The sequence below is a fragment of the Epinephelus fuscoguttatus genome, linkage group LG6 (assembly GCF_011397635.1).
Source record: "Epinephelus fuscoguttatus linkage group LG6, E.fuscoguttatus.final_Chr_v1".
Classification (NCBI taxonomy): Eukaryota; Metazoa; Chordata; class Actinopteri; order Perciformes; family Serranidae; genus Epinephelus; species Epinephelus fuscoguttatus.
The window spans coordinates 39,976,167-39,991,695 of record NC_064757.1 but is presented as its reverse complement, the minus strand read 5'-3'; the positions used below and the strand labels follow the sequence as shown (position 1 = coordinate 39,991,695).

The following is a 15,529-nucleotide window of genomic DNA, read 5'->3' as shown; positions in this document are numbered from 1 at the left end:
GCAGACCACCTATCACTTTCGAATCACGGCTCGTATTTGTAGGCACAGAAACGTTAACCAAAGAGTTTATATTTGAACACTATATAGACTAAACTGAGGCATCTTTAGAAAAAACTAATGTGTAAATTTTACAACTGGCCACTGTCAGCACAACATCTGCTGGTTTCCAATATATTCGCCCTTAACTTTAGTCCTTAGCTGGGAGATGTGTTCAAGTGCCAAGTTAGCTATATTCCACAAGCTCTTTTAGCTTTTTAAATCAAGAATAAAGAAAATAAACTCACAAAATGTCAAGAAAGGAAATATTTTTAGATGTATTTTCCTTATTAAACAGTTGCACACCTTATGAATTTAAGTTACACCATACTAAGAGTAGCTTAACTGCCGTCTTAACTCATCATAAAACACTTTGGTGTTTCATCGTTCCAAGAATCATTTACTCTTATTTGAATTAAATAAACCCCTAACTCACCAAGTCAGATAAGAAAATATGCCAGATCTTCATGCTGATTTTCTCCGTTGTCTCTTTCTGCCATTGCTGGCCTCCTTGTGCTGCAGGGTTAGCTTGCTGAGTGAGAGTCTGTCGCTAGCCAGACCATCGCCCGCTAAGCAACTGCTCTCACTTGTTCTTTGGAGGCAGACCATTAAATTAGCAAAATAAAATGACAGAAATTAATCACAAAACCAGCCGGCACATAGTCAGCCAGTCACAGATATATTTGTCCAGTGGCCTGACCCTAGTGCATTTTTCCCAGTTATCTCGCTGTCTTCCATATACGAAATGCTCGCTCATCCAATCTGTCAAGACACCAAAATTATACTTTTCGGTCAGATGCCTCAGTTCTCACTTTGTAGGATAAAGTCATGCCATGTGACTCAGACAGGAATTGGGAAATATCACTGTGCAGCATTTGTGTCACATGTGAGTGAAAACAGAACTGGAAAACTTTCAGCTGCGGTTTGAACATAGTCATGACCTGTAGTGTAAAATGTCACCTGTCATTCAGACTTAGTGTGTCGAATGCAGTGGCAGTTCCCATCTGTATGTGCTTTATATAATAGTGTAATTAAATAGTTTTTCATTCCTTTCAGTTTTAGTTTTTACCGCCTCCAATACGTAACAGCTATATTTAGCTAAGATTTGATGATTTCCCTTTAGATTTATTTGTTTTCCCCCTTTTATTTCTGTATGTAGTCAATATAAGTACTACAATGTCATCATATATGCTGGCTGCATCATACTGACAAGCAGGTTATTACCCACAATCCTCAGGGGGCAGATTCATGAAAGGCTACAGTGGCATCAGAATTTGCTCTCATTGGGATTTGCACCTCTCTGAATAACGTCTCGTACTTCTTGACAGCTCCGGGGCTGCAGTAAGGTCACGTTCTGCTGTCAGATCTCTGATGCTGGAGTTGACAAGCTGAAACCAAAAGTCAGCAGTGCGTCAATCACAGTCTGCTGTTCACCTGCCTCACATGAAGAAAGCACTTAGACTTTGATGTGAAAGATGGACATTAAGATAATCAGATATTCTAACAGGAAAGCTCTTGAATTTTCACAGAGTAGGGATGGATGCACCAGTTGTTTTTGAGCTAGTTTTGGCAATGTAGTGCATTAAACTCTATATCAGAAACCACTGAACATGCACATTTGAAATGCAGTGTTGTACTAATAGTTGGTAGGGTTCAAGTATTCAAGATGGCTGTACTTTGAACTGCGTAATTACATACAGAATGTAAAACATCCTAATATTTTCTGCGATACAGACTGGAAATTGCTGACATCTAACCTTTAATAGAACAGCTTTAGTCTGGTTAATTTGAAATTTTCAGCAGATTGAATGTAGAGTAGTTACTGTCCCTTTCAGTCAGTGAACATCATAGTGATTTTCAGTTTGACTAAAAGTTTACTTGACTAGTGATCATAGAGTATTAAGGAATTTGTCCTCTGCTGTGCTCCAGCCTTTATTGAAGGTTATTGGTGGCTGAGATCTGTTCATGCTTTTGATCACTCTTTTCTTGTTATTCTTTTCGGTGCTGCATGGGGAGCAAACTATCTGGGCCACTGCCTTTTCTTGGGTGTCTGCCATCCTTTTTCCTCCTCCTTAATTTCTTAGATCCTGGTGAAGTTGAAGCCGATCTAACCACACAGACTTGATATGTTCTTATAGATAGTCCCACCACAACTCACCGGAACCTGACCTCCAGCAGCCTGAACGACATTTCTGACAAACCGGAAAAAGACCAGGTGAGTCAACTGTAGAAATCTATTTTTATTACCTCCGCCAAGAAGGTTATGTTTTCTGTCTGTTTGTTTGTCTGCAAAATAACTTGAAAAGTTTTGAACGGATTTTGATAAAATTTTGGTGGTGATTGGTGGAAGCGAAGTGGATAACATAATATAAAATGGCGGGAAATCTGAGCTGCTTGGTGGAGGTCTGCGCTCTCTGAGTGCTCTAGCTTGTCTGTTTGTTTGTCTTCAAAATAACTCAAAAAGTTATAAACGGATTTTGATGAAATTTTCAGGAAAGGTGGATAACGGGACAAGGAACAGATGATAAAATTTTGGTGGTGATTGGTTGAAGCAAAGTGGTAAAATAATAAAAAAGAGCTAAATAGCACTGTGTATTCACCAGGTTTTAGAATAGACTCATTCCATGACCAGACGTGCGCCACCGGTTGGCAGTTGTTATTATTAGGGGGGATTAATTAATGTTGTGTGTTGGAAAAAAGGAAAGTGAAAAATACAAAAAACATATTATATTCTGTGTTGGTACAAAATAAAAACAAAATAAATACAGTACAGGCCAAAAGTTTGGACACACCTTCTCATTCAATGCGTTTTCTTTATTTTCATGACTATTTACATTGTAGATTCTCACTGAAGGCATCAAAACTATGAATGAACACATGTGGAGTTATGTACTTAACAAAAAAGGTGAAATAACTGAAAACATGTTTTATATTCTAGTTTCTTCAAAATAGCCACCCTTTGCTCTGATTACTGCTTTGCACACTCTTGGCATTCTCTCCATGAGCTTCAAGAGGTAGTCACCTGAAATGGTTTCCACTTCACAGGTGTGCCTTATCAGGGTTAATTAGTGGAATTTCTTGCTTTATCAATGGAGTTGGGACCATCAGTTGTGTTGTGCAGAAGTCAGGTTAATACACAGCCGACAGCCCTATTGGACAACTGTTAAAATTCATATTATGGCAAGAACCAATCAGCTAACTAAAGAAAAACGAGTGGCCATCATTACTTTAAGAAAGGAAGGTCAGTCAGTCTGGAAAATTGCAAAAACTTTAAATGTGTCCCCAAGTGGAGTCGCAAAAACCATCAAGCGCTACAACGAAACTGGCACACATGAGGACCGACCCAGGAAAGGAAGACCAAGAGTCACCTCTGCTTCTGAGGATAAGTTCATCCGAGTCACCGGCCTCAGAAATGGCAAGTTAACAGCAGCTCAGATCAGAGACCAGATGAATGCCACACAGAGTTCTAGCAGCAGACCCATCTCTAGAACAAGTGTTAAGAGGAGACTGCGTGAATCAGGCCTTCATGGTCAAATAGCTGCTAGGAAACCACTGCTAAGGAGAGGCAACAAGCAGAAGAGATTTGTTTGGGCCAAGAAACACAAGGAATGGACATTAGACCAGTGGAAATCTGTGCTTTGGTCTGATGAGTCCAAATTTGAGATCTTTGGTTCCAACCGCCGTGTCTTGTGAGACGCAGAAAAGGTGAACGGATGGATTCCACATGCCTGGTTCCCACTGTGAAGCATGGAGGAGGAGGTGTGATGGTGTGGGGGTGTTTTGCTGGTGACACTGTTGGGGATTTATTCAAAATTGAAGGCACACTGAACCAGCATGGCTACCACAGCATCCTGCAGCGACATGCCATCCCATCCGGTTTTGCGTTTAGTTGACGATCATTTATTTTTCAACAGGACAATGACCCCAAACACACCTCCAGGCTGTGTAAGGGCTATTTGACCAAGAAGGAGAGTGATGGAGTGCTGCGGCAGATGACCTGGCCTCCACAGTCACCGGACCTGAACCCAATCGAGATGGTTTGGGGTGAGCTGGACCGCAGAGTGAAGGCAAAGGGGCCAACAAGTGCTAAACACCTCTGGGAACTCCTTCAAGACTGTTGGAAAACCATTTCAGGTGACTACCTCTTGAAGCTCATGGAGAGAATGCCAAGAGTGTGCAAAGCAGTAATCAGAGCAAAGGGTGGCTATTTTGAAGAAACTAGAATATAAAACATGTTTTCAGTTATTTCACCTTTTTTTGTTAAGTACATAACTCCACGTGTTCATTCATAGTTTTGATGCCTTCAGTGAGAATCTACAATGTAAATAGTCATGAAAATAAAGAAAACGCATTGAATGAGAAGGTGTGTCCAAACTTTTGGCCTGTACTGTACATCACAGTGTCTCCATGGTGAAGGCATATATAACTTAATAATGATAGTGATGCAAATAACCTAATTGTGATGCAGACTGCAAAATCTGATGCAGAGGGGGAGGGAATATCACCTACTTGGCAGAGGTCTGCACTCTCTGAGTTTATCTTGATTTTGTCTCTATTTTTAAATTTTATTTTTTTTTGCTGTAGTGCTTTGCACCAGAGATTTATCAATTAAACTCTGTGAGCAGTGCTGGAACTTTTTTATTTCAACCTTAACTGTATTTAATTATATGGCCCCTTTCATACAAACATGCAGCTCAAAAAAAGAAGAAAAAAACAACAACAATAAATAATATTTTACAAGACTAAAAATTAAAACAATAATATGTTAAAATCATAAATAAAAGTCAATAGAATAAATATATAAAATGAACCACAGAGACAAAATAATGTTAAAACCAGTGATTTGAAACGGAATTAAAACTAAGGCTATAACATCACTCCATATTAAAAGCCATTCTATGTTTTATGACATGCAATATGGAGCTGATGGGCTTCTGTAGGTCAATTTGTTTTATAAGTCAAAAACACAAAGCAAATATTGTATGAATAGTTTTATCAAGTTACATTTTTCTTTAAGATTTAGGTCTAAAAAAATTTCTACAAGTATTTTTGTAGAAGTCAGATACATATCAGATAAACCACTAAGTTGCCAATCAAGTCATTTTTTTGGTTCATTAACAACTATGTTAAAGAAAGTACCGTGGATATAAAACTGGGCCTTTCCAGCTTATCTTGCAAATTGTTTTCAGACTGAAAATCAAAAGCAAAGTGGTGCATCGGTCCAGTCATGTGCAGCAGAGGAACAGTTAGAGTGAGAAGCATCAATCATATATCAAAAAGCCTACTTGAAATGATGTTTGTCTCAAGCAAATGCCTTTCAACTGCTGCTCATCTGCAGTCTCGGGGTTGCATTGCAAAGCTAACATGTTAGTGTGATGTAGCTTCTTTCACTGCAGGGATGCAGAAACCAATCAGAGCAGACTAATGACTGCTGGTTCAAAATAGAGGTAACTCAGAATGGAGATGTCATGAATGACCCGTTTATGATTGGGTTTTTGTAGTATTCTGTTTGTGTTTGAGCATGTAAACACCATGTTCCGTTTATGAGAAACCTGCATATGTTAGCTGGAGTACTCTGGAAGAAACAAGGATGTAATTGGGGAATATGAATAACCTGATTTCTCTCCATATCCCGAATATGATTATAACCAGAATAAGCATCATAAACAGGTTATTCATGTCCATGTCATTGCACTCACAGTCTGAAGTACATTGTTCCAACCACCTGGCCTGCTGCGGCTGCTCTGAACCTGCCACAGCTACATCTGTAAAACTGTATTCAAGTTTCTTATGTAACATCTCTACTCCGCTGAGCAATTTATGGCAAGGCTGTTGAAAATGTGAATAAACTTTTCCTTTAATGGTCAGTGGGGAGATTTTGTTGTAGTGAATGTGACGCTTAGGCCAAGAATCTTTGGTACAATGAATAACAAAGAGAAACGGTGATCAAGTTATATTGGAAAGTACATATCCAAACACACATGTCCACTTTCACTACAACTTTACAGTACAGCTCAGACCAGCTCAGTGGCCTAGTGGTAGAGTGTCCGCCCTGAGACTCGGAGGTCGTGGGTTCGATCCACGGCCGGGTCATACCAAAGACTATAAAAATGGGACCCATTGCCTCCCTGCTTGGCACTCAGCATCAGGGGTTGGAATTGGGGAGTTAGATCACCACGTGATTCCTGAGTGCAGCACTGCTGCTGCTCACCGCTCCCTCAGAGGATGGGTCAAATGCGGAGAACAAATTCCACACACTCAGGTGTGTGACAATCAGTGGAACTTTACCTTTACGTTTACTTAGATTATCTGTCACACCCAGAGAAGAGAAAAGTTCTCACTCCGTAAGCAATGCTGAAACACTTCTGCTCAGATAAATGCACAAATTATTTTAGCAGTGCTTGTTAATAGCCTTGTTCACCATTAAATTAATCAATTCCTGTTTGATTGGATTTATGACATTTTGAAAATAAAATTAGCAGCAGAACAAATTAATTGATATTTCACATTCATTTGCGTAAAGCTGCTGTTTTACAGAGTTACATGCTGTTTGTCTTGGTGTTTTTCTGAATGGTTACATCACGCTGTAAGCTCCACTGATTCTGATTCTGATAGTGGCGTAGTTAGATCACCAGAGTTCACAGCAGCCATTTGTTCATATGGTCCCATCCCAGACCAGGCCTCTGGGAGAAGAGAATTAGGTCAGACCGACCCAGTAAGTCCTCCTGTGGGACAGATAGACAACTGGACAGGAAGCACATCTCCTAAACTGAAGCTCCTCCACACCCACCCAGCCTATAAATACCCCTCTGATGTTTCCTCTGTGGGCTGATATGCAGTGATCATTTCCACATTGCCTCTTGTCTGATAACTTAAGCCCATTTTCCACTGCACAAAAAAACCAACTAACACCTGCTAACGTGCCTTTTAATGTAATGGGAAAGGTATCAATCAGCATTTACACCTGGGTCAAATGACTCTGCAGTAGTCATGCGTATTTATCGGCTCTGGCTCTGATTGGGATTGATGGAAACACAACAACCGGGTAAACATGCTAATTTTAGCCCCTTAACCAGCAAAATGCAGTGACACGCCACCACAAAATACCATTCATCTCCACCTAAGCATTACTCAAACATTGATCCAAATTAGTTTGCACCAAGTTTGAAAGAGAGACTGAATAAGTGAGTGATAGTCTATACGAAAAGAAGAAACCACTGTAAAGTTTTCAGAGGCTACACAAAAAGGCATACTCGTCTGCTTCAGAGCCATCTATAGCCTTTTCTTTTTTTAGCAGGTTTACCCGTGTTTAAAAAAAATGCAAACATACACTAATTTGGTGGAAAAGGGGTATTAGAGAGAGTGATGGAGATTAGGGCAAGTGGCAGTTTCACATTCTGGAGTAAGATCAGGGTGCATAGCTGAATCATGATCATAAAGTTACATGCATTAAAGGCCGAGTCTTCTTCCATGTATTTTTCTGAGTTTTTTAAATGGCAACTCTCACTTAGCCGTTATCAAAAAGCAGTGCTGATGCCCTCGGCTTCCTCAGTCAGTACGATGTCGGACTGTCTAGAAGGCCAACATGTGTGTATTAGATCTAATCTATCTTTGATATTTTAGTATACAAAAGCCTAAGAGACATATATTCATTTTTAACTTCTGTTATTTCTATGAAAACTGCAGTGGTTTAGACTTTTAAATGGCCATTCACAAATTTTGTGTCACATGTCTCTGCTGGTATTTAGCCATGTAGATTGTTTTAGTTTTATTCTCCCGGACTTTGAAAAGTCCATCTCTGCAATATCTCCCTCCACCCTTTACAAGGGAGGCAGCAATGAGTAGTACCACAACATAGAAAACAAACACATGTCATTCAAGTAGTGTCATTACGCAGGTTCAACCTCTCGACTCAATCATTTACAGACAGACTTCTTGCCAACATGGCTCAACAGCCTCTGATGGGATCTGTTTGGCTCTTGCTAGTAGAAGGTCACAGGTTTATGGGATTTCAGTCCTCAGACGTTGATGGCAGCGATCCTGCTAGTGCATGATCTGGGTTTGGCGGACGTGATGACAAGCGATAAACAGCCATTTTGTTCTTTTTAACCTGCCTCTACTTGCTGTGTTGTTGTTTTTTTCCTTCCTTAAAAAATGAGTCAGTTGTCTTTATAGATAATTTCTTAATTCTCTGACTGGTAGAGAACCTTAGTGTTTGTGATCTAATCCAATTTAAATCCTGGCACAGCTGGTTTTAACGCCACATTTAACATCACCTGACACTCTTGCTCAGTTTGGTATCTTAAAACTTATCGGATCGCTCTCTGGACTAGTGATTAATTTACTGCTATCATATAAAGAATAGAATTTTATCTGGCAACTTCCATAGCTGTTGAAATCAGGATATCACGTTTCTTTTCAAGAAAAATGTCCCAACACTATAAATGAAACGTAACAAAACAGCAGAAGCAAAACTGATTTAATTAGTCAGTCAGCCAAGACTAAAGTAAAACTGTGGGCTGCTGTTCTTTACCACCTCGCTTTACTGTTTTATTGTTACTGCTCCCTTTGTATGGGGAAAATAAGTGATATATCAAACAGCCATAATGAAATCATAGGATTTCCACGTGTTTATCTCAACGGGTAGAGCCAAGGTAGTTAAGATCTTGTTAGTACAGCAGTTAATAGATTGTCCTCAGGTGTTGGTACAGAATTAAGGATGAAAATAATCATGTTGTACATCTCTGATGGCATCTCTAATCTGTCATATAATGCAAAACAATCCATTGTGCATGTTCATGTGGTTTTAGAAGCATTGGACAGTATATCAATGACCATAACAGTTCCCATAATATTTACCTGAATGGGCCAGTCTGTCTAGATAACAAGTTATGCCATTGTTTTTGGCTTCTCAGAAAGCTTTGCGTCAGCTGGATGACGGCCCGTATTTGACGTCAGGATTTCTGAATATGTTGGACAACAGGCTTAATCCTTAAAAGTGCATCTAATCCTTCTGCTAATTTGAAAGCATGAAAATCATGAACTGTGAGATTTTTAACACAGATTTTTTCCATGGTGGTCCTACTAGTTGTCCGTCCAAATATAACATAAGGCATTCATGTTTGTTACGGTTAGTTTGCAAATACACACATTAAACTGAGAAGGTGATGATGATTTGGGGTAAAGAAATCTTTACTGTTATAGTTAAAGATGGTACAATAACAACTCACTTGTTGATAGTAGCTGTGAATGGGCTGTGCATTGAGGAGATTGAGGGGAGAACATTTAATTTAAACCTTTATAATACTCAAACAGTCTCGTTTAATGGGGACCTGATTTGTGGTTTTTGGTTTATTGATCAGTAGATTCATCAAGTAATTTTACATGAAGAGATGTTAAAGATTAAAGTGTTACTTAAACTGACTCTGGTGTAAAATGTACTTTCATGTGGTGATCCAGGGCACAGATGTCCCATAAATGTCACTTACTTTGTCTTAGTAAATGTTTCCTCCCGGCTCTCTGCGGTTTTGAAGTTAATATATAACACAGTAGTTTTCCATGACAATCTTATCTGGATGTTTATGGCTCTTTGTCTTTGAAGTTTTATTTATTAATGATGTCTGTCTGCTCATAAACATGCCACTTTTTTATCATATGGAACATCTTATAAAACAATACGATTGTAGAAATGAAATGTGATTGAAAGTCTGTAATAACAGCTCCTGGATTTAAAAACATACAAGAGAGAGTTGTTCAACCCAAGCTGAAGTGTGTGAATGGACATATCTTTTTTTTTTCTTCTCAATAAGATGTGACAAACAAATTTGAATCTCAAATCCTGCAGCATAACATCAGCTTGTTTACCAGTCATGCTCAATTTTCTCAGCACAGTACACTCAGCTGTTGGTGAATTTCACTTAAATTTATGTTAAGTTTAGTAATTGCTCTTGCAGTATCAGGAGATACACTAATATGTAAATAAAACAAATGCCAACATGCCAAATGAATGCTGCTGAAGAAAATGTGTTACCGTCATTGGCTCACAGGTTTGAGGTTTTTGTTAAGTGCAATTTTGTTGCCTATGTCAGCATAAATCTGAGCATGTGCTTCTGTCTTCTCAGTCCATTTCTTATTGCAAACACAAGTACAAAGAGACATTTTTAAGCCACATAACCCTTAATTATATGGAGCACAAACAGTGTATATAGCAACTTCTTGAGTTATATTGCAAGATCTTGCACCGAAACCCAACAAAACATTTACACACACTTCTGCATACAGATAAACCATAACACCAGATACAAGATGCTTCATGAGCTCCATTTAAGTTGGTAACCTATATGATGGATTAAACACCACAGCAAGATTTTTGTTCAAGTTAATTTTCTCACCAAGAACAGAAACTAAACATTCAGAAATGTAAAAAGGAAAAAAGATATCCTTTCCTTTGAAGAAAAAAGGTCTGCTCAAACATTAATTAGAAGCTCAGAGACTAAAGCATGCACAAACGCTGGTGTGTTCATTAGTTTCAGTTGGAAAGCTGTCTTTATGAATGTAAAATGTTGAACCTTTGAAGCTCAGCAGGTGTCTGACTTCCATCTTTACACATCTCACCATCTCCATGACAGAAAGAAATACAGACCTTATGTTACAACTTGTTCTTTACTCTGATACCATGGCAGCCTCCTGGTTTGGTATTTAAGCTGGATGGAATTGTCCTGTTTGATATAGGTTGTTTCATTCAGTGTGCCCTGTAATAAGTGGCTTGCTGGTGTGAACTAACATTAAATGTCTCCTTCTGTTCTCCTCTTTTGTACTTTTTAGCTGAGGAACAAGTTCATGAAGAAGTTGCCGAGAGACGCTGAGGCCTCCAACGTGCTGGTGGGGGAGGTGGACTTCCTGGACGCTCCATTTGTGGCATTTGTTCGTTTGCAGCAAGCTGTGATGCTGGGAGCCTTAACGGAGGTTCCTGTTCCCACAAGGTGGCTGAGATTCATGTCTGAACTCCAGGAATTCATAAATAGGAGATAAAAGTTCTATGTAGGACGATGCATCAGTCCAGAATTTCCATTGAGACAGTTTTAACTGTCGAGGTGCAACTCTGGGTGCCTTACAGATTTATTAAGGTGTCATATCACTGACAGAAACTTGCAAAAAACACTGCAAAATATGCAAGGTGTGAACACATTAGAGTGCTCCAGGGATGACGTTTTTCTGTAGGATGACGTGGAAGTTAGTGTTGCCCTGTTCCCTTGTCAAAAAGCCCATGGGATTTTTCCATTGGATTTTGGGTTATTGCAGAAAATCTTCACAAACGAACACTTATTTAAAATGATTTTTAAAGTGTAAAAGCGATTGTCAGAAATGAATGTGACGGCTATAAATGTACTACACCACAGTTGTATGACTTACAGGGTATAAAATCTGGAGCTGCGCCAGAGACAATGAATAGTGAAAGATGTTGTAGATGACACTGAGAGCACCCAGGAGGAATGTTCTGAGTATATGGGTACATTTCCTGTTTCAGAACTGAGAACGCTACAACAGAATAAAGCTCATTTGGGTATAAAAAAAGAAAACATGTTCTGTGGGTCCACAAAATCAGTCTCCCATTCATCGTCTGTGGAGCAGCTCCAGGCTTTATACCCTATGACATCACAAGTTTGAGACCTACTCCCTTGGGTTCTGGCTTTGAGAGTAGAGAGAGTAGCTCATGTTCACAAATATTGCCTGGTGTTTCCTTGGTCATTGGAATTTTAAATTTAGGTGGTGTTCCCCTTTAACATCCCTAATGCAGTGAGGCTGCAAAGCCGTGCTCGGTGTGATGACGTTCTGTAGCCTCATTTAGCCACTTGTTATCAACCGCCTTTTTAAGATACATGAAAGCTTCAAAATTCACGAGAGGAGTATCTACTGGTGTATAGAACAAAACGCTAAAGTCTCTTAAGCTTGTGTTGACCAAAGTCCTTATTATTAACTATGAGATGAGGGAACCAGGAGTGCCAACTTATTTCCGGGTTTTAGGACTCATTTCTGGAGCACTCTATGAAAATGCTAATATTATAAATACAATATGTTTTTCCTGCATTCACTTTAAAATGAGAAAGAAATCCAATACACCATTGTTATTTAAATTCACAAATGTAAGAGCTAACAGTTTGTGCTGTTGTACAGATAAAATAAAGATGCTTTTAACCTTAACTCAATACCTCACCTGAGGAGATGTAAATATGAAAGGGATGCTAATAATAAAAACTAAACTTCTATTGTATTTCATGCAGTGAGAATTGTTATCTGGTTTTATCTTCAGTTTATACTCTTCTTTCATTCAGAAGTTTATCTGTCACAGAAAAATACAGATAAGTTATTAATACAAATGATTTTGTTCCATTTTCAGGTTTTTATTCATCTTGCTCGGACCCAAAGGCAAAGCCAAATCGTACCATGAGATTGGCAGAGCGATTGCCACGCTGATGTCAGATGAGGTAAAACTACCATTAACATGCGTCATCTGTTTGTTTTTTAATGTTGACAATGAAACTCTGATACACACATCAAAATGAGATCTTTCATGTGATGCAACATCATATTCACTCTTACTATTTCTACTTTTATTTTTAGTTTATTCCCAATCTAAAGTACAGAGCAGACAATATAAGAGGGATCCAGCATAATACCCCCACTATGTTTGTGAACCCATTATTGTTAGATTTTTTCTGACACCCTGTTTTCCAGGCTGTGGTAATTATTTAGACTGTAGTATATGGTATTGTTGTATTGAACTGGATTATGTTGTTTGCTGCTCTTGTATATTTTTCCACTCTGTGCAGGCTGATAATCAGTTTCTTACAAGAATTTTAAAGTTTCAGCTGCCTGCCACTAGTTTTACCAGTGTTTTCCTCCTACTTGGATCTATGCAGTCAAGTTTGTTTCACAGCTTTGTTTATGTAATAATATCTCTGGAAAAAAATGTAAAAATCATTCTATGATTTCTAAACCAAGTACTGAAGAGGCACCATGCAAAGATGTGTCAATAATAAGGAGCATTCTTCAAGTTGTCTGATGGGGAAGAAATTGTTATCTTTACGATTATTGTATTATTTGTCAATATAGAGTACACATAGGGATTGTGTATTTTTTAGTATTTTGGCCAGGTCTTCTTAGCAAAAAATAAAAACAAGCAAGTATAGAAATGTTGTTTTGAAATTAAAAGTCAGATGTGAGCAGGAGAAAATCATTACAGAATTTTTCCAGACACACAGTTTATTCACGGTTTCTGCAGGTCCTTAAAAGTCTTAAATTAATGGGGTTTTTTAAAGATAAATTTTAGGCCTTAAAATTTATGAAATAGTCTGAAATTTAAATTTGTGAAGTCTTAATCACCACAATCATTTAATCCAATTTTATTTATCCATCTTTTAATATCTTTTTGTCAAAATGAGTTAAGCTCCTCTGAGTAAAAGTCCACATTTCTGATGTTACAAATGTTTATACCTGCCATACTGAGTTTCACCTTACACTTGCACTTACCTGTTGGCAAAATGTAGATTAACTGAACTCACTCTAATAACCATATTCCTACGTAACACGTTCCTCTGCACGGGCCACATATTATATACTACTTACATTTATGCTTACCTGCAATGTTTAAAAAAGGACAAGATGATTTGTCCAAAAATCAGTCTTAAATTTGGTTTAAAAATATCTTTAAAATATCTTAAAACGCAGTGACCCTAAGTGTCTGATACCTGTAGACACACTGCATAAACTCTGAAATCCCAGAGCTGTACAGTATATGAACTGAAACTGCATTGCATTCACACTTTATTGACAAGAATGCAGATGTGTTTTATCTCGCTCTCTTCTCTAATAATTAAACCTCAGATCCAATATTAGAGTTTGCAGCCTGGTGACACCACACGCTTTGACAGGTCTCTTTCACACCTGAATGCTTCGTCCCTCTCTGTCTGTGTTCAGGTCTTTCATGACATTGCGTATAAGGCCAAGGACAGACAAGACCTGCTGGCTGGTATCGATGAGTTCCTGGATGAGGTGATCGTGCTTCCTCCTGGAGAGTGGGACCCGGCCATCAGGATAGAGCCTCCGAAATCCCTCCCCTCCTCCGACAAAAGGTCAGTAAACATGATTAATATGAAGTCCAACTTACTGATGCTTCTTTGGCTCAGCTGAATAAACAAGAAACACAGATTACTTTGTTTTACATCTCACAAATTTAGGTTATTAAAGAGCAAGCTGCCATTTTACTAGAAGTACAAACATTGCTGTGTCTTTGAGAGAGTAGTAGATGAGTAGAGTCCACATGCAGCATGTAGTTTGTGTCTCCACTCTGTGTTTCCCCTCCAGCAGTGTCCTCTTGTTGAAAATGAGAAAACTATTTCACTTTCTGGGCTTCATCTTCTTATAACTGGAGGATTACAATATAAAGAGTGACAGTAGCCCGACAGTAACCCCCTGAGGGATTTCCTTGTTGTGATGTTATCTGAAAACACTAGTGTTCACTGATTTTACAGGGACCTCAGGCTTTCTGTCAGTCTGCTGGTCATTTATTAAACTCACTTCCACATACACACAGATGAAACGCTGCATAGAGATATGCAAACTTTAGTTGACACAAATTCTGGTTTACAGTAATTCTGACACCTCAGATATATAAAACAAGAGTTGTAATACAACCAGTGATGGGTAGTGCAACGTGAAGTCTTAGAAGCAACTTAAATTAAACTGTAACGTTAGTCTGTTAAAAGATTTTAACAGTCGAAATACAAATAATCAATGCAGGAGTACATTTAAGAACCAAAAAAAAAGAAAGAAAACTGTGAAAGTGAGAGTGCAAGACTATCCTGCATTATGTAAGATCTGTGCCCTCTCTGAATGCTGTGTGTGCAGTAACTACATTATGTTATAGAAGTGCTGCAGTTGCAAAATCACTGAAGCACGTCCAGTTGTACAGCACAGTGTTCAATTATGAAAGAGCAGCTGTGGGTTTTAGTTAAAGCTGCAGTTTTATGGTACAGTCACACATCAGCGTATGCAGGCAAGTGACCATCGCCTGCCGAGGTGATATTCATGCTGAATGTGGGCAGTGCCTTATGTGACGGACACGGAAAGCTAGCATGCTAACAAATATGTGAAATACGATTTTGTTGCAGCCAGGCAGCATCTTTCACATAGGGCAGTTTGTATTTTCCTGGCTAATATCAGACAATATCGGCTGGTTAAACACGACAACAATCACTGGTTGAGGCTGCGACTTTCCCAGTCAGAGTTTACTTAAATTGAACTCCGTGCAATGTAAGGATACAGGTTTGCTGTGCCACTGGAAGTGGGTGTTTTAGTTGCAATCTGATGTTCACTCGCTCGTTCAAATCATGTCCAGTTAGGAAGAAGTGTAACACGGTCAAGATGGGATGCAAACGAGCAAGCAAACATCATATAATTTCAGTGTTTCCCACTGGAGATCTCCTTACCAGCT

At 38.8% G+C, this 15,529-nt stretch overlaps 1 protein-coding gene across 4 annotated transcripts in view; it reads left to right on the top strand.

Moving 5' to 3' along the window:
- The window catches only part of slc4a4a (solute carrier family 4 member 4a), a 78,563-nt gene that overhangs the window by 37,798 nt on the left and 25,236 nt on the right, over positions 1 to 15,529 (top strand). For all 4 annotated transcript variants that reach the window (XR_007449499.1, XM_049578480.1, XM_049578477.1 and 1 more), the window contains 4 exons: positions 2,175 to 2,251; positions 10,861 to 11,018; positions 12,434 to 12,521; positions 14,014 to 14,168. Coding sequence is in view for 3 of the 4 variants with exons in the window: in XM_049578480.1 (XP_049434437.1) it covers positions 2,175 to 2,251; positions 10,861 to 11,018; positions 12,434 to 12,521; positions 14,014 to 14,168 (478 nt within the window). In the remaining variant the exon portion in view is untranslated. The remainder of the gene's footprint in view (positions 1 to 2,174; positions 2,252 to 10,860; positions 11,019 to 12,433; positions 12,522 to 14,013; positions 14,169 to 15,529) is intronic.